The sequence below is a fragment of the Eublepharis macularius genome, chromosome 7 (assembly GCF_028583425.1).
Source record: "Eublepharis macularius isolate TG4126 chromosome 7, MPM_Emac_v1.0, whole genome shotgun sequence".
Lineage (NCBI taxonomy): Eukaryota > Metazoa > Chordata > Lepidosauria > Squamata > Eublepharidae > Eublepharis > Eublepharis macularius.
This window is the reverse complement of record NC_072796.1, coordinates 94,522,127-94,548,148: the sequence shown is the minus strand read 5'-3', so window position 1 is coordinate 94,548,148 and position 26,022 is coordinate 94,522,127. Positions and strand designations below refer to the sequence as shown.

Genomic DNA, 26,022 nt, shown 5'->3' with positions numbered 1-26,022 from the left:
AAAATTCACAAAGGTGTGATTCCAGTTCCTGGAAGTCCTGTTGTTTCAGGATGTGATTCTGTTCTTGAATCTGTAGCTGTGATGAATTTTTGAAACCATTCATCCCTAAAATTAACACATATTGATTTCTTAGGCCACATTAATTAGATACAACTTAATTAATTAGATATGGTTTCTGTCACTCTTGATGTGGTCTCTTTATACAAAAATATACCACAGAATGAGGCCTTAGAAGTTTTGCAGGAAGCACTGGACAGGAGAGAAAATGCTTCTAATCCTCCAATTAATGTTTTATGCCAATTAGCTGAATTGTGTCTAAAGAGGAACTATTTCAAATTTCAGGAATTTTTTTTTTTGGCAAACCTCAGGGACTGCCATGGGGTGTAAATTTGCCCCAGAATTTGCTAATTTATTTATGAATAAACTAGAAAATGAATTTACTCTGCTTGCAAATAATGCATATAGAAATAACATTCGATGTATGTGGTACATAGATGAAATTTTTATTATTTGGAAAGGCCCAGAACAGCTGTTATCACAATTCAGACAATTTAATAACACCATTCATGGTACCATCAAGTTTGAAATGACATTAATGCACTGATACAAACTCTTGCCTGGCAAGGGATAGCTTCCATCCACACCACCTAAAAAGAAACCTACCCTAATCACAAACACTCAGGATCAGAAGAAACAGCAGTCAGTACACAAATTTTGTCAAACAAGCCATCTGACTAAGAGAGCTGTGGTTCTCAAAAGCTTATGGCTCAATAAAGTTAGATAGTCTTAAAGGTGCTACTGGACTTTTTACTATTTTTCAGGTACTCAACTGAATTACCTCTCAAGACACATGGACCTGATTAGGGCAGAAGGTGATGTCAAATGAGGCCTTTTAAGCACATCTCTGCCTTGAATTATTTATATTAATTAGAAGTAAGTTATTTTAAAAAATGTGCAAGAATATTTAGAATAGTGTAAGTAAAGTACCATATTTAATAATCAATATATTTTTTTCTTTTCCCCCTCTTCCTTTCTTTTCTAGCATATATTCCCACTTGGTCCTATATTATTATTTTATTGTCTGGAGTTACTGTGTAATAATTATGATTGACCACTGAAGGTCACGTGGCCAAAACACGTTTGGTCAGGGTCACATAGGGTACTGGTCTGAGGTTTTGTAAGATTTTAATCTGAATTGGAGCTATATTTGGGCTTATAATAGTTTTTATATTATCTTGTAATAAATATATGTATTTTGTTGTGTACTGATATATATATTTATGTTCTGCATTTAATAATTTTAATATTTGGCCCTGTGATTGAGATTTCTTTAACCCTCTTGGTTCTTAATTCAATTTTGTTAAGTTTTTCCCCCTATTTGTCCATTTTGAGCCTCAAATTGTCCCACAACTGAGCACCCCCAGCATAGCAAGAGTAAATTAAAAATTGATCTGCACCTACTGTCGGATATTACTGAATGGGTGGCATTGGTTTGGAGCTCCTGTTGACAAATCTCACAGCTGTATTGTTGGCAAAAATAAATTTCTGACCTTGACTGAGAGGTAGAAGGTGTACTCAAGATTTACCTCACATCACTTTATTTTAAAAGAGAAACTGAATACTTACTAACCTCCTAAGGCTTTTGTAATCCTAAGTGAACTGAACACATCAGAGTAGGGCAAAAATCCACCTTATGGAAGGGCCAGCCTGGTGAAGTAAGGAAGGCTCCCACTTTCCTACATGGATAATAGGCCTGTACTATAACAAAACACTTCTGAAATATACTTGAGCGAAGAGTTAGGGAATGAGATCTGTACTACTGTGTATAGATTGTACTGTCTAATGCTGTAAGTTGGCTCCTATGTAATTTTTTGCATTGTTTAACACATCATGTTAATAATGCTTCAGTTCGGTTTTGGATTTCTGATTGGTTCCAGATTTCTATAATCCAAATCTTATTTCATTGTTTATTTGATGTCCCATCCTGTGGATTATATTGATTTATTCAGTATAATTGCCCATGAATCCCAGTGAGCAAGATGGACTATCAATAAGGTAAATAAATAAAACTCTAAACTTTGGGAGCAAACAGGTTTAAATTGTGACCAAATGGCAAATCCTCCTTTTTAGTGTTTGCTCGTAGTTGGATGATTCTAATCCATATAAAATATTTGGAGTACAAAAGAGAATATTTATATTGAATTGCTTAGTCTTGAACTATAAAGTAGGGAATATTGGTGGAAAGATGTATGTGTTCAAGTTTATCTCTAATTGAAATTCAAGAGTTCATTCATGGCCTAGTTAAACTGGTGTTATATAATCTGCATTTACCTTGACTATTTCGAACAACAGAAATACTGTGTTAATACGGTGGACACTGCTTTATAAATTACTAGCCTTAGAATAATTACACAAGAGACTACAGTTTCTTTCTCCTTTGCACTAAAACAAAATGCAGTTAACATAATTCCTGATAGAACACAAGAACATACTGTATAGATAATAATTTTTTTTTCAACGCAGGCAGCTACAATAATTTTGGCCCACCTTTACTGTTTTCCACTTAATGTTCTAATCTCAGTTGAAGCTCTGATGAAGGAATCTGAGGTTCAGTCCCTGGCATTTTCAGTTAAAGAATCTCAGGTAACAGGTGTTGCAAAGACCTTTCTCTGCCTGACCTCCTGAAAACCTGCTGCCAATCAAAGAAGGCAACTATATGAGATGAGTCAGTGGTTTGACTTAGTGTAAGGCAGCTTCATATATTCAAAGAGAGAGATATATATAATGATGCAGTAGGAAAACATTTGATAATCATAGAAACTTTTGAAAGTAAGCCTTTGCTTTTGTGTTATTTAAAAAGATTGTTTAAAATCCAAGTACTATTTTACTGCAATATTGCAAGCATGAAGCATCTGCATAAATTACTAGCCTAAACTTTTACTAGCCCTCATTCAATGAACACCAACATAAATCAGCTTGGATACAGCAACAGCCTGTGGGTAAGATCCAGAAAGACATCCAGTAAAAAAACTTCCCTATCTACTCATCTGGAGGCAATATTTATTGTGTATGAGTGGCTGTTTACAAGGTTGATTTTATCATCCTGTGAAAAGAGCCACCTCAAAGGTGACAATTTTCCTAGATGAATAGCATACAACCCACATGTAAATTGTCATATGAAACAATCAGACTACTATTTCACTGTATATATGTGCATGGGAAACCATGATCGAATGCAGCTCTTAGCTTTCTGCTATGTGTACATACAAGTGGGACAGATATACACAAATGTCATACGGACTGCACACGTGCTTTATCTGTTTTTTTTAAAAAAGGCCAGTCATTCTGAAGTGAGTCACTACTGTTTGCAAACCTTCTGCATCTGTATAAAGTTGCTAAAGAATTGTGGAAGAAGCAGCCATTTTACTTGTTCACAGAACCTATACAATACTGATGGGCTCTTCTTCCCAAATGGAGTGTAATATAGAAGCTAAGCATTTGGGACCCCAGCCTTTAACAAGACAGTACAGCAAGGTTATACATTACATTATGTTGGAGATTCACAACTGAATCAGCTAACATTTTGAAATCTTAAAAATTGTTTTTAAATCTTAAAAATATCCACAAGAGGTGGATCAGGGTCAATGTAAGAAGGTAGTTGATTTATTTAACAAAATTTACACCCTGCCTTTCTGCTCCAGACGGGCCACCAAGGTAGCTAACAAATTTTTAAAAATACCCATACTAATTAAATAGCCCTCCTCCTGTACCATGTTGCCATCAGAAAGTCCTTCAACTCCAACTACTGCTCCTAGGAAGGGAAAGAAAGATAAAATCTAGGTACAGCATGGTCTAGTGTTTGCCTGGTAAAGACCTAACATGGTGAACAATAATACTGAATAATCTGCATGTTGTGATCTTGATTCACAGCTTCCCCAATACCCTCTTATGCTTATTCGTTGCCTTAAATTTCTAGTTTTCAAGTGAAAGGTTTTACTTTTCAAGAGATAAGTTTCTGTTCTTCTAGACTGCAAGTAGCTACACTGGTCCAAAGCAAACTCCAAAAACAGAAGCCATATAATACCTTTTATTAGGACCAACCAAAATGGCAAAGAATAGGGTGCAAGTTTTTGAATTTTCCAGAACTCTTCATCAGGCTGAATGGCTAAAAAAAGGGGAAAGGGGAAAAAAGGATTTTTCCAGGTCATGATCTTAAGGTCTTGTCTTGCCAGATCTGTGTGTGAAACACTGAGCAGGTATGCAGATATAAATGGTTCTGGTATCAGGTTCTCTCTTGGCCTTATGGACAAAAGAAGCAAAATACGGAGGCATCCCTTGGAAAAATTTTAAAAATCAACAATTGATCAAATGTCTTTCTAACACTGGGTAGAACACACAGCTTCCTTTGAAGGCTGAGAACAATGGAAAAACTTAGCAGTCAATGCATGAATACTGGAGATTAATTTTAGGTGGTGTGCAACATAGAAGGATAAAAGTCAATCATGGCCATGTTACACACTATGAGTATAGTTACTCTAATGGACTGGAACTTTCCTACAACCTTCTCTTCATTGCAACAGGTTGTAATCCCTAAAATCCATAAACCCCCATGAACAGGGTGGATAACGTATAGAGGACCTGAAGTGGTAGAGGGGAATAGGTGAAATTCTCATGCAAAATGGCAAGCAGAATATGATACAGGATCCAACCCATTAGATTATTTGTTTCAAGTGATAAATTAATCTTTGTTTTACTCCTTCAAAGACTGTTGGTCTCATGCCCTCTTCTCCACATCCTCACTAAATGTTAGTGACTGCAATCATCTACATATTTTTTTTAAATTGCAAATAAGTTTTGGTAGCTTTTCCGAGCTATATATGAATAGAAATCAAAATACAGATTACAAGAAACTATGGATTTTAATACAATCAAGTTGTAATATATTAGTATTCCAAATACAAGTTAAGTTTTTGTTCTACAAATGCAGTAATTTTTCCATCACCTGTTTCTTTGGGGAAAAATAACCACTTAGCTTCTTCTACAAGAAGAGAAAAGTTATAGTCATTATGAGATGAGTCATTATGAACAAGTCTTTAAGGCTCATTTGTTCTACCCAGAGAACATATTTGTAACTGGAATTAATCAAAGTACTTCAGAAGAAAATGGCTGCAATTCTGGGCACACTATGATTAAAGATGGCACAATCTGGCCTTAAAGTAAACAACATCATCCAGATCTTTGCTTATTATTAAAGTTAGGGGGGGGACATTAAAGGAAAGTGTTGGCAGTGAATCAACTTGCCTTAAAACAACAAAGAATTGTGCTGGATAAACTTATCTTTTTAAAACAATGATATACAAAAACATTGCATAGTATAATAACATTTTGAGCACAGAGTCACCATAGCTAGTTAACCAAGGCATTTTCTGCTGTTAAAGACAGCCAGCTCTGGAGATGTTAATATTGTAAACTAGAGAAAAAACAGTCAATGTCCTTGCTTTGAAAGAACTTAAACTTTAGGACCAGCTAACAAAAGCTACTTGTTCTTTTTTTAAAAAGTATTTTGTGCGACAGCTGTAACAGTCTAAAGAAAGTAGACCAAAAACACTCAGATTCCTCAAATTACAGCAGATAAATTTTGTTCATAGGTTTCACATCAACACAGGCACATTTTTTAAAGAATCTGTTCACGATCAAGACATTTTGGTCCATTTAAGATGACAAGTGATGTATTTCTTGGTTCCACAAAGTTTAGTGAAATAAGTCTTCTGAAGGTGGTGCATAAGAAAATCCAATGAATGCATCATCTGCTTCCAAGACACTGGCATTTATGATATTATAGTCAGAAGAAGTGCAAATTGAATAGGGCACCATCTCTTCTGTAAATGCCATGTCAAAATTCCTAATATCATCTGGACCAGCCTAGGAAATAAAAAATAGGTACATATGTTATAATATAGAAATATAGTTATTTTCTTATTATTGATTTTGTAGTTCCTATATTAGTTCAGGTCCATCCTTCTTTTAGCAGAGCAATTGAGTATACTTGGCCATTATTGCAATTGAGTATACTTAGCCATTATTACTAATATATTAGCTCTCTATGAAATTATTCTAGTATCCTTTTTGTATTATTTTCCTCCGTGAAGTTTTGTCTGCATTGTTCTCTAATTCTATAGTCTTAGTCCTATTGTATTATTCATTGATTGTATTATTACTGTATTCTTGCATTGTTCATTGGTTGAATTATATTCCATGACTGCACTATTTTATATCTCATAGTCCACTTTGAGGCTTAGGCAGACTACAAAGTAAATAAATAAAAATAACATTTCCTAATTTATGCATTCTGCAATTTTAAACAAATGAAATCCAATTCTTCTTGGAAAAATTCTTGTATTGCAATTTCTCAAGGTATTATGAAATATTATACCTACCACATTAGGGTTAAATGGTGGTGAGATCTTTTTTTGAAGGAGGTCAGACCAGCTGAGAGATTCAAAGAAGGGATGCCTTTGAATTTCAAGCTGAAATATAAGATAAAGATATATTTTATACATGCTACATACATATATGAAAGTATCAGGAAGCTGTTTTACCGTCTGCATTATAATCTTTATACCCTGCTAGAACTGCACACTTGAACTTTTTTCTGAAGGTAAAGGTCTTGAAGAAGATCAAATCCACTGTTTAATTATATGGCTTTTTATAGGTTTGCTGTTTGTCCTACTATACTTGATTACTGTACCTTGACAGGAAAACACTGGAAATGTTGACTCCTCTTGATCAAATTAGTTTTAAGAACTCAAATCAAAAAATCATCTAGGGAACAGCACTATATTGGCTAAGTTATCGACTGAGCTGTGAACCCTGATATCTCCAGTTCAAATCCTGCACCTACTACGAACCCATAAAGCTCCCTTGATAGCTCAGCTCAGCATTTGCAACATGAGACTAATAATACAGACTATCCTAAAAGATTTTTGTAAGGATTATTGAGATAAGATATGGTAAGTGCTTTGAATACTGTGCTCTATAAATACTATGCATGTAAATATTATTACATTAATTATGGACTAAATTGCTTTTTACATATCTGCGGTTAAAGCTGTACAATCCTTCAAATATTCTGTAATCCATATGTAAGGACAGTGAAAAGCTTTCTGGTTGAGAACATCCAGCCCAGATCTACTGAAAATTAACTTTGCTTATTTAGCATTCAGTTTAATCTGTCCAATTGACTTCAGTGCAAGTTGTGTGATCTTTCTCAGGGTTCTCATGAGTGTGTTGAGTTTGTACTTTATGCAAAGTATTTTTCATAACACCAACACAAACCTGCAATTTCAACAGCACAGCTCAGTGTGTTTTTATTTATCCTATTATTTGAACAGCATGGCATATATTGAGCAAGCTTAAGAATTAGTCATATTGGGAAATATATTTATTTTCTAGAAGGAAGAGCAGCAGGCAAACTCAAATTATTTCAAAACATTTCCTATCAAGCAGATCCTACACCTAGTATTATTGCAGCAACTGACATTTAGAATTAGACATGCTGATGTTTAGAATTAGATATTCATATCTAGTGGGTTTATGGCACTAAACATGACATTTATTTACTAACTACTTGGTTTCACAGCAGACATATTACATACAAAGTCTTCTTTAGCTCCAAGTCTCTTTTGCCGGTTTTTCTCCAAAAGTTCTTCTAGAATAGACCATGCAGTAAGACTGATGCCCGGCCTTAAATGGAGTGGTTTATGAAGAATGTTTTCATACATTTCAGAGACATCACGGCAGTAAAAAGGAGGCTGGAGAGAAAAATACAGTTATAGAGATAAATAAGATTGATAGGCTTGTTTGAGATATGTGGGTAAAGTGTACATTTGGAATGATCCTCCACACCACATTTGAGAAAGCTCACTTTAGAGACTATCTTAAAGAACATGAGCAGCTATTGGACTGCTCTATCCATACAGTACAGCAAGTTCACATAACAAAGGGTTCAAGAGAGGGTTGTTCCATGGTCGTCTGTTCTGGAAATATCTTTCTATGGAGTCTCACTGAAGTTTAAATCTTAATATTCTATAAAGCACTGTCAGATCTTATTGGGGACAGTTTTTAATGGTTTGAGATCAAGCACATTATTCTCTGACATTTTTTAAAATTGGATTGTGGCTTTTGAATTGCAACCCATCCTAAGACTGTACCAAGACAGAAATTTCACAAAACAAAGTTCTCAGTAGTTATTTGTAAAGTCTGAATAAGTATGGACACAAGGCACAAAGCTTTCAACCAAGAGACAATTTCTAGGGCATATTTGGTTTTCAGAAAGTTACTCCAACCAAACTGCTCTAAAATACAACGTAAGCAATAGTAGGAAATGCCCAGCTCATTGCTGTGGGAGGAGAACAATTTTGTTCTGTTTGACAATAGCTGCAGTTTATAACGTTTATCCCATATAAAGGTTTTTCTTGACAGTCTTAGATGAATGCTTACTGTATTTCAACTAGCATGTTCTCCCATTGATTCTCCACTATAAACAAAAATTGTGTGTTACATGATTAACACGTCCCTTAACAAGCATGATCATGCATCCTTTTTATATGTAAGAAAAATATAATGCAAGCAAAACAGAAGAGGAAAGATGAGGAGGAGGGAGACAAAAACATTCCCCTAAACGCTGAAAAACGCATTCCCATGTACGCATTACAAAAAAAACTGGAGAGGATTTCTTTTATTTTGGTGTCAAGGTTTAATGAAAAGTAGCTAGAAGGGGAATTGGTCATTGCCCTACCTGACCATGCAGTATCCCTGCTTAAGATTCAGAGTTCCCAAGGGGGCGCTTACCTCTGTATTTTAAAAAAATGCAGCAGTTTCAGCAGCTTACTGTTAGAAGGCAGAGCACAATCACAAAAATCCCCTTAGAATTAAAAAAAAATACAAAACTGCTGCCCCATCTAATGGTTGGCAGGTTTTTCTCTGCAAGAACAATGTTCCAGGTGTGCTTACGGTGTATGCTTACCTGGCTGACAGCACACCCATCTCCTCTGTTCCTTCACACTGTGCTGCTGGTGGACATCTAAATCATGTGATCTCAGATTGTCACAGAAGGAAGAGGTGAGGCCCCTGCCACCTTAGATACAACCTGGCAGGACTGGCAGCGTATCTTTGATCTGGCCCCAGCCTGAGGTGCTCCAGAAGGAAGCACGGGGTGAATACCTCCTTCAAAAACATGGCAAAGGCAGCTGGATGAAAGCGGAGTACATGCAGCCCCAAGCTGTGCTGCAATAAGTCAGCAGTTCCTCCCTTACCACTGCTGCTTTCCCAAAACATTAGCCTAACAGGAAAAATCCTGATGATATAAACAGTCCACCTGATAAGGAAAAATGGGAATGTGTTGCTAATACCCTGGACACTGATACTGGCAGTCTTTTCTAACTTATTCCACTCTATTTAGCAATGAATAGCATCACTGCCACTTCAGTTGTCTATTTGATTTGTGCTATGTGACATCATCTGTTTCCACTAGAAAGCCAGTAAAGATCATGTTGGTTTTTGATCAACTGAATATCTAAAGCGGCACAACACAAAGCCATATGGACCTGCCAAATCAACCTGTTCACAAATATGTATAACCTTTGAAGGCTGAGCATTTCTACCTGCCAGCCCCACCCCTGCCTGCTCAACTCTTGAAAAGGGACTGCAACTCTACCTTGTGTTTGAAGAGGCAAAGCATTTTTTCTCTCAGTTGCCACCTGTAATAGAAATGCTAATACTGTTTTGTTTATTTATGACTGGTTAATTAAGAGTTGTATTTTATAGGATGTTTATGCTTATATTTGTTAACTGCCTTGATTATTAAATTTTTTTGTAACTTGATGTGCGCCTGCTTGTGGGGAGGGCAGGCTATAAACCGAATAAATGAAATGAGATGAAGATGTCATATTCTTAATAATATTGCTAATAGGAACTATCCTGTTGGATCAAACAAAGGATCCAGCATCCAGTAGGAATCCATGAAGACAACAGCCTGCCCTCCTAGCAACGGGTAATTGCTTTAGATATGTATTATGAAAAAAAATCAAATACCTACCAGACCATAAAGCATTTCATATAAAACAGCACCAAGGCACCACCAGTCTACTGTATTATCATATGGTTGCTTTCTGATCACCTCTGGGGCCAGGTACTGTATAAGGAAAAAATGTGTGAGCAGTGATATTAAAAAAGTAGTATTGTACAAATAATTTAAGGCCAATAATCTCATTTAGAACAGGTGATCACTGTATGTGCTTTGTATTGTCGAAGGCTTTCACGGCCGGAGAACGATGGCTGTTGTGGGTTTTCCGGGCTGTATTGCCGTGGTCTTGGCATTGTAGTTCCTGACGTTTCGCCAGCAGTTGTGGCTGGCATCTTCAGAGGTGTAGCACCAAAAGACAGAGATCTCTCAGTGTCACAGTGTGGACACTGTGAGGAGGGACTTTTCCACACTGTGACACTGAGAGATCTCTGTCTTTTGGTGCTACACCTCTGAAGATGCCAGCCACAGCTGCTGGCGAAACGTCAGGAACTACAATGCCAAGACCACGGCAATACAGCCCGGAAAACCCACAACAGCCAATGTATGTGCTTTGTTCATCAATCTTTTTCATAAACAATGGTGACAAGGAGTCTTTTGGCACTTTCAAAACTATTGATGCATAACTGTTCATAGACTGAGCCCATTTGAGGCATCTCATGAAGTGGGCTCTAGTCTATGAAACATGCTTCAATAAATCTGTTTAACTTTAGTCTTTAAGTGTTCCAGCTTCTTTTCTTCTGCAAAATATTAGTATGGCTACCACACTGAAATTTATAAACAACTGTGGTTTTATAGATTTTTTTACACCTGAAGAAGAATTGAAAATCTGGGCAAGAAATATTTATCTTGCAATCCAAAGAACACTTTCCTGGGAGTAAGCCCCACTGAATAGACCTGAGCAGAATTCTGATTAGACCTGTTTAGGATTGCTCTCTCAGATCACATCTCAGCCCTGAACCTCACTGAAAGACATCTTAATCTCACAACCACCAGGTTATTGTAGCTGTAAGGATAACTATGTATGCCATATTTAATCTTTTGGGAATATTAATGCAATAAAAATTAACACATTATTTTGAAATGACAAAGTATTGAACAATAATTTCCCCTCTGGCATATGCAGTCTAAAATCCCTGCTTTATAGAGCTTCATTTGGTTTATTGTTTTCACTTGGTTTAAAAGGAGAGCTGTGGGTTTTTAGCTAAATGACTCCTTTTAGACAACTGAAAAGCTGCCAAATTACTATGCCATTGCAAACAGACAAGTTTTGCAAGGTACAGGGGGGAGGGGGGAGTTGTCATTTTAAAAGAGCAGATTTCTCAAGAACCAACATTTTTATATGGCTTCAACTGACTTTTTACACTTTGCATCACCTAAAATTTATCTCCAGCATGGTTAATTCAAGGACTACCAATTTTGCTCTCAATCTGTGTATTTTGCCTGGTGTCACAGAGGTGTTTGGACTAATGCCAGGATTTGTTGCTGCTCTAGGAGGATTCCAGTTTTTATTTCTTCCTCCTTCAATTCAGGAGTTGCACCATGTTAAATCTCCATGCTCATTCAGCATTTTACAAAAGATGCTGACAAGAAATGGCCTTAATATCATGAGCTGAAGAATCTCCCCCCGCCTTTGTTTTGTTTTTCTAACAGCCGGCCTCAGAAGAGTTCTGGGGAACATGAAAGTTTGCCTATTTTGGGGTATCATTTTGGTTTGTTCTACTAAAAGGTATTACATGGCTTTTGTTCCCGTTTTTGAATTTTATTCTGAACCAATACAATGATCTATAATTCCCACTCCCTATTTTGTTTTTGATGGCAGCCATCAAGGCTGCTTTTAAGAATAAAACAAAATAACTGCATGTTATGAACAACTTGGCTCAACACAGGTGCTATGAATCTATGATTTCATGCCTCCCCTCCATACAAACACTTAATACATACAAATAAAGCAAACATCTTTTCAAGGAACAACTTACTTCTGGTGTCCCACAAAACGTTGCTGTGGTGTCAGAAGTAGCAATTCCTTCTTTACAAAGCCCAAAGTCTGTTAACACAACATGTCCCTGCACAGAAAACAGAGGTCCTCTGTAAAGCTACATAGAGAGCGATCATGCTAACGATAAAGTTCTGGGACAACAAGACAGATTTAATGCTTACCAGTGAATCTAGAAGAATGTTTTCTGGCTTCAGATCCCTGGTCATGAGAATAATAAAAAGGCTTCAATTAACGTCTTGATACAGTCAGAACCAAAATTAAATAAAACTTCTAACAATAAGCAGCCACTTTGCTTTTTGAAGACATATGCATCCATAAGCTTTCTGGGTAAAGCAAGAGAATAAGCTTTAAAGAGTCAGAAGTGAATACATGTTGTTTCAACTTTGTGGTCATCTTTATCATCTAAATCATTACCTGTATACAATATTTATGGAGTGTAAGTAGCCCAATGCACTGGCTATTTCAGCAGCATAAAACCTGGCCCTGTGTTCAGGAAAGGAACGTTCTCTTTGTAAATGAAAGAAGAGCTGTAAACATACAAAATACAAGTTAAATGAATATGGCACTTAAAATAATAATTGATAGCATCTCTTTTAGCAAAAGGTGCACGTTGCTAAGTTCTTTATGAACAACTACCAACATAGTGAAAACAGATTTTGTGCACAGCAATTCACATCCTTTCTTTAGCCATTTCCTCCTTTTGTCACCTCTGTAATCCCACATACTTCAGCTACAACTGACTCATAATCCAGTGAACTGAAGTCCATATTTCAAAGCTGCTGAGGGGCTAACAAAAGGTGCTTATAAAGTGACAAAAACTGGTTACTTCACATGCTGGGAATCTAACTAGTTTAACCACAGCTGCAGACCAGCTAACAAATATATATGGTGCAACAATACAATGGGCTTTACAAAGGTCAACAGTCTTGCATGCTGCAATTGCATGCATGCAATTACAGCTTCTGTTCTAAGCGGACTAAAATCATTGTTTCTGACAATTTAGTGGGCATGATTCTTCCACCAGAGAAAGAGACCCAAAAATATACCTACCTCCCCTCCATTAACAAAATCCAGAACAAAGTAAAGCTTCTCTGTCGTTTGGAATGAATAATGCAATCCCACTAAAAATGGATGTTTCACATTTTTCAGCAGCACATTACGTTCAGCCATAATGTGTTTTTGCTGCAAGGAAGTGAAAGGTCAATAAGTAAATAGGAACAATTTTGTAATTGCAGGGAAAAATAAAGTGTCTAATTTCCTTTCACCTCTTTCCTGTTGAGAACAATTTTCTTCTGTAATACTTTAACAGCGTAGAATTTCCCATCCAGTTTTCTTTTTGCAAGAAGAACCTAAAGCATTTGCATACAGAACAACAGTCAGTTCTAGTACTAAAACATTAAACTGCAGGGAGAGCATTATTTGACCAGTAATCACTTTTTATGATCTTTTCATGTAGTTTTATTTATTTATATGTCTTTCTTACTGAGATCCAAGGCAGATTATAACAGTGCAAGAGACTGACAGCTAGGACATTCACTTGGCAAAGTATAATAGTGAAGAACAGATACAGACATTCAGAGAAACAGATACAACAGGTAAAGGCAGCAGAAAATTTTTAAAACAAGCATAAAGCCGAGCAGAGATGAAATCTATCTGAAACAAAATTTCCATGGCATGTTTAGCAGTGTGGAAACTCAGCAAACAGTACCTAACAGCGTCCGGTCCTCATTCCTACCAAGACATCTCTCTGAGTTATTTCTTATAACATAGCGTTAGAGGATTTTTTCAATATTTCCCCAAGTGCATTAATAGTTCAGCCTTGGAACTTTGGTTCACCCAATGCATGATGAGGTGAGCCTTAGCTGCCTTCCTCTCTTTGCCCTTGTGTCATGACCCAGCCACAGACCAAACCCTGGCTGCCCGCCAGCAAGTCCTCGTCATTGGAGGAGGACCGCGTTGGGCAGGCAAATCCAGCCCCAGAATTGGCGGAACTGGCAGCAGAGGATGAAGAGATATCAGCAGAGCCAGCCACGGAGAGGCTGGAGGTGCCTGGGACTTCCAGTGGAGGCACTGGGGCCGAGGGGGTGAGCGGAGCACAAGCAACCCTGGCCGCAAGTCGGAGGGAGCCATCAGAGCCAGCAGCTCGAAGAAACAGCCGGGCGCAGGAGGTGGTTTGGCAAGTGCCGCAGTGCCCGACTGCAAGCGCAGAGGCGGCTAGAGCTACCTCAGGATGACGAGGCCGGGCAATCAACGGATGAGGAAACACTTGGCCCTCTCGCCTCTTAAACAGGGCAGAGTATAAGAACAGACGCTGAACTCAGAGCAGCATGGAAACAACTTCAGTCATCTTCCACTCTGCAACCGGAGCCTCGCGTCTGGAAGCCTTGCAACCCCCTTTGAACCTTGTTTCCCCTTGGACTGATTCCCAGACCTTGACTTCGGCTTGCTTTGGACCCCGAACCTGCCTGACCCTTGTTTGGACTGCCTTTGCTGTACTTGACCTGGACTGTTGACTTTGGACTTTGCTGGTATGGACACCCAAAGAGCTGGCCTTAGCCTAAGTGAGCAGCCTTGCCCGGCCCCTGCCCACGCCCCTGGCGCTGTGACGGAGCATGACATCTTGTTCTCACCAAGTTTTGAATGGCCTTGTTAAAACTGCAAATGTAGCTGATGTCTGTAGGATGTTGGAATAGTCTGGGGAGCCATAATTTACAGCAGGAGATGACCTCCAGACTGACTAGATGTTATGACTTTGATATTCCAACACTCCCCTTTTGTTTCCTGTATGTTCCCTTGCTGGTATACATAAATGATAACAAAGGTGCCAGAAGGGTGCCAAATGTAACACTTTGCAGACTGTGGTGGCTTTTCTTTATTTTCAGCTAATTGTATATGTTTAGCATTTTTGTAGGATTGATCAGATAATCTTATCCTTTGAACTTTGTTTGTAAGAAGGCATAAAGGATAGTGGCACTGTCCTATGCAGCATACATCTTCAGAGACATCAGCGGTGCATCAGTTTATGTGAGTACTGACTCTAATAAGCTTATATCTTGTTTGCCATACTCTCTGCCTTGGGTCTTTGAGAGCTTCAGTTTTGAATTTGGAGGTCTCCCAATACTGGGGTTGAGGGGAGTCCCCCCCACAGACATAAATGGAGGTTCCACCGAGCTAACTGCAGCCCAATAAAGTGGGCAGGTGAGATTTGGGGAGCCTGGACCAAGACTTTGTGGTAAGGCATGCCATCAGTGAGATGTTTCTCTCTTTGCTCTATTCTCCTGTCCAGTTCTCCATGAGTCTGTTGAGCGCTCTAATTTTGTGGCTTTTCTTGAGAGCTGGCAAACAAGAAATTGAAGGGTAAGGCTGTCTGTCTACGCATTTGATAAAGTGAGCTGACTGCCCGTTGCCTCTTGGCTATTCACCGGAGAGTTCAGGCTGTTTGCCTGTACTTCTGTTTTAGCGAGGCTGTTTGCCTGCTTTTCCTTTTTGGCTGTCTGCCCTTTCCCCCCTCCTTTTACCAGTTTGCCTTTGTCATTACGGGAGTGCAAAATTCAAAACCTTCACAGACTTCCAGGATCCCACTTAAAGAAATGGTTGAAATCCTCAAGAATCAGCAGAATCCTTCTCTTTTAAGGAAGAGATTTACGAATCTTTGTCAAGACTGCTGGTCTCTTTATACTTGCCCACTTTTAGGAGAATAGAGGTGGCAGGTGGAGGACAGCTTCGATTAGTCACCCTTAAATGCTCTTAAGAGAATAGCTGAAGTTTCCTACCCTGTGCAAATGAATTATCTTTCTCAGTGGCTAGAAGAGGCTGCCTGTTGACATCCCCCGCCATCCGCACCTGCACTTGTGACCTTACCCTATCCCTGTAAGGCTGAACCTCCAGTGACTACAGTTGCAAGGTTCTATCAGAGACTTGCACAGTAACTGTCACAGGGAGGGAGTTGGCAAAGGAAGAATTTGGAACTTGACAAGCTGATGCTCTTGACAGGGCAGTGTAGGTCCGAGGGCTATACATCAGGGGAACGTGCACCGCCCCAATGATGGCAAGATCCTTCTGCATCCCCTCCTCCTCTGGAGAGGCACAAGATGCCCTCCTGTAGACATCATTCTCTAGAAAGGCACAGGTCACCTTTCTCTAGAAAGGCACAGGTACGGATCCTTCTGCAGCCTGTAATCTGGGTAGAAAACTATTTTGCATAGTTTGCGGAAAGCCAGGAGAGTATGGGCTTTACTGACCACCTCAGGCAGGCCAGTCCATAAGGTGGGGGCTACCACAGAGAAAGCATGCATGCAGGCAAAAACAGAGTTGCGCTTACCGTAACTACTGTTCATTGACGTCTTCTGTGCATACACATGGGACTGCGCCTGCGCAGGCCTGCCAACCGGATTTTTCTTTTCTAGACTACGTCCACTAGGGGGCGCACGTACGCACCAATGCACATGCGCGGCTTTTCCCGCCCGAGCGACATTGGGCGACGTCGCCCCCTTCCCCTCAGTTTCTCCTTTGCCGCCGAATGCCTTCACATTAGTTGGAAGAACACAGCGGGGTAGGAGGGAGGGTTGTGTGTCTGCACAGAAGACGTCAATGAACAGTAGTTACGGTAAGCGCAACTCTGTTTTCACTGTCCGTCTTCTGTGCAGCCCCACATGGGAGACTCACAAGCCACTTACCCAGGAGGCGGGCATGTGTTCTCATTGAAAAATGGATTGAAGTACTGCTTGACTGACAGCAGCCTCCTTCCTTTCCCACACATCCAGAGCATAATGTTTAGCAAACGTGTCGGAAGACGACCACGTTGCAGCTCTGCAGATGTCTAACAGAGGCACTCCCCTAAGGAAGGCCGCAGAAGAAGCTTGTGCCCTGGTGGAATGAGCTGTAATTTCCAAAGGGCAAGGCAACGTAGCCTGCGAGTAGCAAGCCCTAACAGTCTGAGTAACCCAGCGAGAAACTGATTGAGCTGTAGCAGCCTTTCCCTTCCTGGGCCCATAATAGCACACAAATAGCACACAGTTTTGCACATCTAAACTGTGAAGTACGTTGAAGGTAAAATAAAATAGCCCTTCTCACATCCAAGGAATGTAAGGCCCTTTCAGAGTTATTAGAAGGGTCAGGAAAAAATACGGCCAAGACAATATCTTGCGAGGTATGGAACTGAGTAGAGACTTTAGGTCTGAAGCGAAGGTCAGGTCTCAGAACCACTTTATTTTGATGGACCTTCAAAAAGGGAGGATCCGACCTTAAAGCTGCCAATTTGCTAACTCTGCGAGCAGATGTAATGGCGACCAAGAAGGCCACTTTACAAAACAACCATTTTAGCTCACAAGTAGCCCGCGGTTCGAAGGGCGATTTCATAAGCCCCACCAATACTACTTGCAGTGACCATTGAGGAACAATATGTTTAACTTGTGGAAACATGTTATACAATCCTTTCAAGAAGGATTTCGAGAGGCTGTGGGAGAAAACTGTTTTCCCATCTATCTTAGGGTGGAAGGCTGAAATGGCCGCCAAATAAACTTTAACAGAGGAATTAGAGAGTCCCGCGTCCTTTAGAGACAGGAGGAACTCAAATACCGATGATAGCTGGCAATCCCAAACATTCACTCCCTTGTCATTAGCCCAGGCTTCAAAACGCTTCCATTTAGCAATGACCTGCGAGTAGTGTCCCTACGTGCATTCAGCAAAATCTCAGCTACTCTGTCAGACATTCCTTCCGACCCAGAATATGCCATGCAGTGAGGCTCAGTTTGGGTAGGTCGTGATACCAAACCCCCTTGTCGGACAGAAGGTCCGGGTTCAGAGGGAACCGATAATATGACCCCTGTGACAGCTGCATGACATGTTGGAACCAAGCTTGTCTGGGCCAAAAGGGCGCTACTAGAATTATCTGAGGCCCATCTCTCTGAATCTTGCTGATGATTCGAGACAACAGCAGGAACGGAGGGAAGGCATAAAACAGGTGCCCTGTCCAGCGTATCTGAAACACGTCCCCTAGGGAATGGCGACCTAGACCTCCCCTGGAGCAAAATTGTGGAGCCCTCTTGTTGTCCTCTGATGCAAAGAGGTCTATGTCTGGGAACCCCCAGTCCAAAAAGATGGTATTCAGGTAGGAGTCTGCTATGGTCCACTCGTAATTGTCGGACCGCATACGACTCAGTTTGTCTGCGATCACATTTGTGGTGCCCGGAATGTGGACTGCATGAATAAACACGTTCCTTTCTCTGGCCCAGTTCCAAATTCGAATGGCCTCGTCGCAGAGTACCTTGGAGGTAGTGCCCCCTTGCTTGTTCAGGTAGAACATCGTGGTGCAATTGTCCGTGAGCACCTGAACGGATTTCTGTTGTAGCATGTCTGCAAATGCGATAAGGGCATAACGTACCGCTTTCAATTCTAGCAGGTTAATGTGATCTTCCCTATCCTGCTCTGACCAAACCCCATGTGCCCTAAGGGCCCCACATTGGGCTCCCCATCCTATCGTGGAGGCGTCAGTCGAGATAGTGATCTCGGTTTGGACTGACCCAAAGGCAACACCACCTAAGAGATTAGCTTCACTAAGCCACCATCGTAAGGAATGAAGAACCCCTCTAGGGATGGAATATCTCTTGTTCTGAGATTCATGTTCAAAATCATGAACAGATAGGAACCACAGCTGGAGAGGTCGCATATGCAACCGGGCCATAGGGGTAACTGCTGTAGACGAGGCCATAAGGCCGAGTAGTCTCTGGATAGCAGTCGCAGACTGGAACCTACATCTCGAAAAGAGGTTCACCATCCTGCCAATCTTTAATGCGCGTTCCCTGGGCAGAAAACCTCTATTTACATCACCATCCAGTTCCATACCGACATATAATATTCTCCTGGACGGGGTAAGGTTAGACTTTTTGAGGTTAACCAAAAGTCCTAACCGGGAGCAGGTAAGCATCACCGTATCAATTTGGACCCGAAGGGCATTAGCAGAGGGTGCTGCCAAAAGCCAATCATCAAGGTAGGGATAGATGGTACAACCTTGTTCCCTCAAATATGTCACTACAACAGCCATACATTTAGGAAAAACTCAGGGGGCTGTTGATAGTCCAAAAGGGAGCACCTGATAATGGTAGGTCCTATTATTACAAAGGAATCTGAGGTACTTCCTATGGTCAGGATGGATGGCAATATGGAAATATGAGTCCTTGAGATCCAGAATGGAGAACCACATGTCCTCAGGCATTAACTGGAGGACTGTATTTAAGGTAAGCATTCTGAACCGTTTAACGAGAACGAACTTGTTCAATTCCCTCAGGTCTAAAATAGGCCGTAGTCCACCATCCTTTTTGTCTACAAGGAACATCCTAGAGTAAAACCCCCAGGAGAGGTCTTGAGGGAGAACCTCCTGCACCGCTCCCTTTTGCAGAAGCGCTATAACATCCGTCTGTAACTTATCAGAAGAGGATTGCACTGCATAATCAGGAAGAGACAACACAGGGTAAACAACAAACTGAATTTTATAACCAACAGCAATAACATTGAGTACCCAACTATCACATGTAATCTCTGCCCACGCAGAGGCAAACTGAGCCAATCTGTTTCCAAAAACGACAGACTGTTCAAATTCTAGTCAGAACTGCTTGGGTTGAGTTGCTGACTCTTTGGCATTGGGGCCCTGTTGAGTGCGCCATGGCCGGTAACTAGGTCTCCTGCGGTGGAAGGTATTCGCAGGGGGTTGGAACGGCCTGTAGGATGCATAACGTGGATACGGTTGGTATCTATGTTGCCGACCACGATAGCCTTGAGACGAGCGGTACTGATACCGATTGTCGGTGAACTGCCTGGATGGGAGAATCCTGTAGGAGCGAGCCGTCAGTCGGTCTTTACGCTTCTGCGAGAGGTACTCACCCGTTCTGGATGAGAATAGAGATTGACCCTCGAAAGGTAGATTCTCTACTTTGTTTCGTGTCTCAACAGGCAGTGCAGTTGTGCGGAGCCACGAGTGTCTGCAAAGCACGATGGAGGATGCCAATGCTCTCGCAGAGGTGTCAACTGTGTCGCGACCAGCGTTGATTTGTTGTCGCGACAGCCGTAGTGCCTCATCAAGTATTACTTTAGCCAATACTTTTTGATCAGCAGGAAGCTTTTCCATGAAGACCGCCATGCGATTCCATAGGGAAATCTGATAGGCTCCCATGATTGCCGAGTAATTGGAAATTTTCAGTGTAAGGACCGCCGATGAGTATAATTTCTTGCCCAATGAATCTAGCTTCCTGCTTTCCTTGTCAATGGGTACGACATGGGAACCCTGGCGCTGACGGGTCTTCATCTCCTCAGTAATGAGGGAAGAAGGTGGTGGATGAGCAAAGAGATACGTACAGACGTCATCTCTGGTCTTATATAGAGCTTCCAGTTTACGAGATGTCGGGTAAACTGATGCTGGCTTTTCACAGATCGTGTTGATGATTTCCACGAATCCTTCTGTGAATGGGAATGAGATGGTCTGCGGTTTCCCAGATTGGACATACTGCAGAATTTTATCTTTCAGCTTCGGATCTACAACCGAAATCTCGATGTCCAGGGAACGGGCCATACGGACCATCTGTTCTGTATAGAGCCTGTAATCTTCCGTAGGAGAAACACGACCAGTCCCAATAATGATGTCCTTGGGTGACGGGTCAGACGGAGGGCTAGGGCTCGGATCTTGGTAAGGCCTGCGCTGCTGGTAGGGAGAACCCCGTCCGGGGGACCCATAGCGGGAGAACTCACTCCGTATGTCACCCCAATACTCTCTGCCAAGGGACGGGGAATAGGATCGGTGAGACCTTGCATAGAGGGAGCCCTCTCTCTCAAAACCTCTCCACGGTGAATGATAGGGTAGATTCTCTCTACCAGTAAAATCACCAGCCGGCCCGGCACGGGATGCAAGACGTGGAGCGTCAGGCAGGTCACCGTCCTCACCAGAAGAATGGTATGATGGAGGAGACAGGTGCGGGGAAGGAGTCTTGGGCTTCTCCCAGAACACCTCATCAGTTTGGAACGAAGTCGATTGTCTGTGCTTCGACTTCTTCTTGGCTTTCTTCTCACCCTGAGAGGGCAAGGTACGGTCGCAGTCACTGGATCCGATGGCTGAGGCGAGTCGGCTCCGTATGCTTCGGAACCAATGATGTTGGTTCCGGCATCGGATCCGACGGTTTAGGAGCCGATCCGGCCGGGATATTCGGATCCGACGAAGTCCTCTGCACCTTCGGAGTCGACGTAGACGGTGGTTCCGACCTCGAGGGAGACCTGGATCGATATCGTCGCTTCCGAGTCGGATCCGACTTTGAAGGCTTCATGCGATCCGAAGTGGAGCCCGAGGCGTCTTTCGGATCCGAAATCGGAGCCAGGGTTTGTCGGAACCGATCCGAAGAGCGGGAGCGGGGGGTGGAGATGGAGCTACGGGCAGACTGTGCAGTCACCGATGGGGCTTCAACTGTCCCGCTTACTGGCGACGGCCCTTTTTGAGAGGTATCCGCGGCTCCCGATGCCCTCATAGCCCTCCTCCAGAGTAGGGCATTCAACCTGTTAGCCCTCTCAGCCCTGGCCTTAGGCGTAAATCATTGGCAATGCTCACACTTCTCAACGATGTGTCCTTCACCCAAGTACTTGAGGCAAATGGAATGGCCATCTGTCCTCATCATCTTTGTAGCGCAAGTCGAACAGCGTTTGAATAAGGCTTTCTCAGCCATCTCTTGCCGAAACGAACGATCTCCTCACAAAATGGCGTTATCTTCTTCACAGCGGACAGCTAGATCTTTACTGGTCGGCGGCAAAGAAGAAATTGAGGGGAAGGGGGCGACGTTGCCCAATGTCGCTCGAGCGGGAAAAGCTGCGCATGCGCATTGGTGCGTACGTGCACCCCCTAGTGGACGTAGTCTAGAAAAGAAAAATCCGGTCGGCAGGCCTGCACAGGCGCAGTCCCATGTGGGTCTGCACAGGAGACGGACAGTGAACTATTGATTTTGCCTAAATATAGGGTCGCATCTTCAGAAGACCCTGTTCAGATGATCGAAGCTGCCATGGCAGAACAGAAGGGAAGAGGCGGTTGCACAGATATGAGGGACCAAAGCGATAAAGGGCTTTGAATGTGATAGTCATGACTTTGAAATGTGCCCAGTAACTGACTGGAAGCCAAAGGAGTAACTGCAGAATGCATGTGATATGCATACTCTACCTCATGAGAGCAAGCAAGCTGCAGTGTTCTGCACCAACTGAAGTCTTCGAGTTGACTTTGTGGGGAGACCAATGTAGAGTGCATTACAGTACTGGAGTCTTGTTATTATACTATGAAGCCAGGTGGCCAGATCAGTCATGTCAAGGTAAGGGGCTATCTTCCAGGCTAGTCTGAGTTGTGAGAAGGCCTTGTTTGCATTTACTTGTTTCTCTGGCAGTAGTGCTGGGTCTAGTATAACCCCTAGGCTTCTTAACTGAGTCAACCAGGATCAACTGAACCCCATCAAAGATCAGAAGCACAATATCCTTCAAGATCTCTGCTTTTCCAACCAGGATCACCTCCGTCTTGTCTGGATTCAGTTTCAATTTGTTTGCTTTCAGCCAGTTGACAACAGCTGTCAAGCAACGACTCAGTACCTCTTGTCATGGGGCTCAGTGATAGTGAGGACTCCTCAGGAGGAGAGGAGCCTTGCGTACCCAGCTCTGACTCTTCAGGAGAGAAGCCCATGACACCTCTACTGCATTACCAGTAGGGCCACCAGTCCCCCGGTGGGGGCAGGGGATGCCCTGCTCCCAGTCTCGGCCCCCACTGCCACTCATCTGGTCAGCAGGGGGAAACAGGCCCCCAGGGAATGGGAGGCAAGAAGCATCCTAGGCCAGAGCACAGTGGGTGTGCTCCCAACGGGCGTGGTAATGTCATTTCTGGAAGTGATGTCACCATACCAGCTGGGAGCACACACGTGAGAAAATCATGGAGGTAAGTACCAGTCCCCCCTCCTTCTGGGAAATTAACGGGACCTGGCAACCCTAATCACCAGGGGATTTGGATAACAAGATACAGAGTTGGATATCATCTGCAGATTGGTAGCATCCAATTCCATAGCTACGAATGAATTCTTCTAAAGGCTTTCCACAAAGGTTGAATAACATAGGGGATGACATTGAGCCTTGTGGAACCCCACAAGATAACTCCCGCTGTGAGGATAGCTAGTCTCCAATAGCAACTCTTTGAGTTCATCCTATGAGGAACAATTTATACCAATCCAAGGCACAGCCTCTCATACCTACTTCTGCCTCCAAACGCCTCAAGAGGATGTCATTGTCTACTGTGTCAAAGGCTGAAGATAGAGCTAGGAGAAGCAATAATAAAGCATGGCCTTTGTCTACTTTTAGATGAAGGTCATCAACTAGAGCCACTAGGGTCATCTCTGTAGTTCATATGCCCTTCATGTCACCAGTAGTAAGGAAGATTTCCCCAAATAATTAAAGCTTGGTCAAAATGGAATAAAAATAAGTAAATAAAATAAAAATGAAACATACCTTGCCAAAGCTTCCCTTCCCAATAACTTTCAGGAAGTCAAAATCTGTTGGTTTAGCACTAGAATGGATTCAGGATAAAGAGGGTCATTTAGGGGAGTCAAGAGGGTAAAGACAGTAACTATTTTATAGATGAATGACAAGCTAGATAGACCTGTATTCCACTACTATGGATTTTATTGTATTTCTATAATATACAGTTTGAGTAATAAAATATATTTCTGATGAGACTGTCACTTTTTGCTTCTTGGTGCTTGCTCTCATTATTTGCAATCACAATGTTTACTAATTTGACATCTCTTAGCATGAAAAGAAGGTAGTCCCATTTAATATTAAGCATTTGATCCCACATTTTCTGTATATTTCTCTTAATTTAATTAATTTTACTCTTGGTTAGCTTAATATTTATTTTACTAATTTCTAAGAAATCAATCGTTTCACTTTATATTTTTCCCTACTCAGATATAGGGTTTTACTTGGTGTCAAACTAGAACATTTCCTCTTCTCCAGGTTACTCAAAATAGCAAATATGTAGGTGTTTAACAGTTTCACGGTTAACAATTAAAGTCAGTCTAACATTTGGTTTATATTTAACTAAAACCTACTGAGGATTTCCAAATGGCCCGAGGTTGACATTCTGTGAGGTAGAGTTTAGCTGTTCAAAGAAAGAGAAAAAAGTCACATCAAAATTTTATATATTTTATTTGTTAGAAGGAACTTCCTTTGTATTTCAGGTACTTTCCCCCCTAGAACACCAATATAACTGTTATTAATAATGCTCCCTCTCATAACCTAGTTTTTGAAGATGCAGAAGTTAATTAATGCCGTTTCAGACACTGTCGGGATGTTCTTAATGCAGGTGGTGAGCACTAAAAGTATAAATCCACCCCCACCCCCCGCACCTTTCTTCTTCCAGACAAGATCTCTTGTTTTTAAAACAAAGTAGACTTTGCTCTTATGTCCTCCACATAGCTTTATGTGCTGACCACAAGAACCATTAGCATCTTCGTGTCAAAACAAGCTGAGACTGAAAAAGGAAAAGTAACTGTTAAAACAAACACTAGTAAGGTATTTGGAAGCAACTTCAACAAACATGGACTGTAAATTTAAACAGGGCTTTTTTTCTGGGAAAACAGGTGGTGGAACACAGTGGGTTGCCAGTACAGGGGGCAACTCTTGGCGGGAGGTGGTGCCCCTGGTACCACATGTGCGTGTGCAAAGTGTGTGCATGCTCCCAGGACAAATGATGTCATTTTGGGTCAGCTGGAACAAGGGGGAGTTTTTAAATTGCCCTTGGCGAAAATGGTCATATGGCTGGTGGCCCTGCCCCCTGATCTCCAGACAGAGGGGAGTTTAGATTGCCCTCTGTGCCAAGTGGCATGGAGGGCAATCTAAACTCCCCTCTGTCTGGAGGTCAGGGGGCAGGGCCACCAGCCATGTGACCATTTTCAAGAGGTTCCGGAACTCCGTTCCACTGAGTTCCAGCTGAAAAAAAGCCCTGAATTTAAATATATTGAGCATTCACTTCATTCATTTGCACTTAAAAGGCTATTATATAAAGATCCTATAGTGTTTCAAGCTCCCACAGACAATTGCCTAGTTAGCAAACAACAGAACTCTCTTCAGTACATTTAGTTAAAAGAATATGATCTAAGAGCCTGTGCACTTTAGTCTATTTTTGTTCTTTATTTTTTAGTCTATTTTTGTTCTGAGCTTTACTGATAACCAAAGCTCTCAGCTAAAATCTAGATGAGATACTGAAACACTGATGCAGGAAAGGAAAGCAAGTAACAAGTGCATGTTGCAACTCAGCGTTTCTTTAGAAAAGGAGAGAAGTTTTCCAGTTGGCTTTTATGACACAGCAGTATAACTTCCATATGAAGAAAAAAACTCTTGACACGTTTATTTGACACATGGAGATGCCTTATACTCAGGGCTTTTTTTGAGCCGGAACACCCTGGAACAGTGTTCCAGCACCTCTATAAAATACTCACGTGACTGGTGTCACATGGCATTTTTAAGATGGCCTATTTTGGCCATTTTGGGCCCGTTTGGGCCTGGATTGGGCCACTGCCAGGTGGGGGAGGGTTCCCTGCCTGGCAGCGGGCAGTTCCAGGCCAACTCGGGCCTGATCTGGGCTGTTTTGGCCATTTTGGGCCCATTTCAGGCTAAAATTGGCCTGGAATGGACAGCTCTGCCGCTGGGGAGCACTCCCCCGCCTGTCACTGGCCTGATCCTGGCCCTTTTGGGCCCAATTCAGGCCTCAAATGGCCAGGATCGGGCCCAAAACAACCAGGACTGGGCCTCTGCTGGGCAGGGGAATGCTCCCCCACTTGGCAGCAGGCCAATCCTGGCCATTTTGGGCCCAATTTGTGCCCTAAATGGCCAGGATCGGGCTCTAAATGGCCAAGTTTGGGCCACTGCCAGGCAGAGGAGTGCT

The 26,022-nt window shown here is 41.9% G+C and overlaps 1 protein-coding gene across 8 annotated transcripts in view; it reads right to left on the bottom strand.

The window, feature by feature from the left end:
- Nucleotides 1–4,085: 4,085 nt before the first annotated feature.
- Nucleotides 4,086–26,022, bottom strand: part of SGK3 (serum/glucocorticoid regulated kinase family member 3) — a 109,470-nt gene continuing 87,533 nt past the window's right edge. For 6 of the 8 annotated variants that reach the window (XM_054985456.1, XM_054985455.1, XM_054985454.1 and 3 more), the window contains 11 exons: nucleotides 24,188–24,237; nucleotides 23,586–23,643; nucleotides 13,346–13,429; nucleotides 13,131–13,262; nucleotides 12,495–12,607; nucleotides 12,242–12,278; nucleotides 12,061–12,147; nucleotides 10,097–10,192; nucleotides 7,656–7,811; nucleotides 6,438–6,527; nucleotides 4,086–5,922 (listed from right to left, as the gene is read on the bottom strand). In XM_054985456.1, coding sequence (XP_054841431.1) covers nucleotides 5,752–5,922; nucleotides 6,438–6,527; nucleotides 7,656–7,811; nucleotides 10,097–10,192; nucleotides 12,061–12,147; nucleotides 12,242–12,278; nucleotides 12,495–12,607; nucleotides 13,131–13,262; nucleotides 13,346–13,429; nucleotides 23,586–23,643; nucleotides 24,188–24,237 — 1,074 coding nt within the window. In that variant the 3' untranslated portion in view covers nucleotides 4,086–5,751. The remainder of the gene's footprint in view (nucleotides 5,923–6,437; nucleotides 6,528–7,655; nucleotides 7,812–10,096; nucleotides 10,193–12,060; nucleotides 12,148–12,241; nucleotides 12,279–12,494; nucleotides 12,608–13,130; nucleotides 13,263–13,345; nucleotides 13,430–23,585; nucleotides 23,644–24,187; nucleotides 24,238–26,022) is intronic. The other 2 variants (XM_054985461.1, XM_054985462.1) reach the window with 2 other exon arrangements.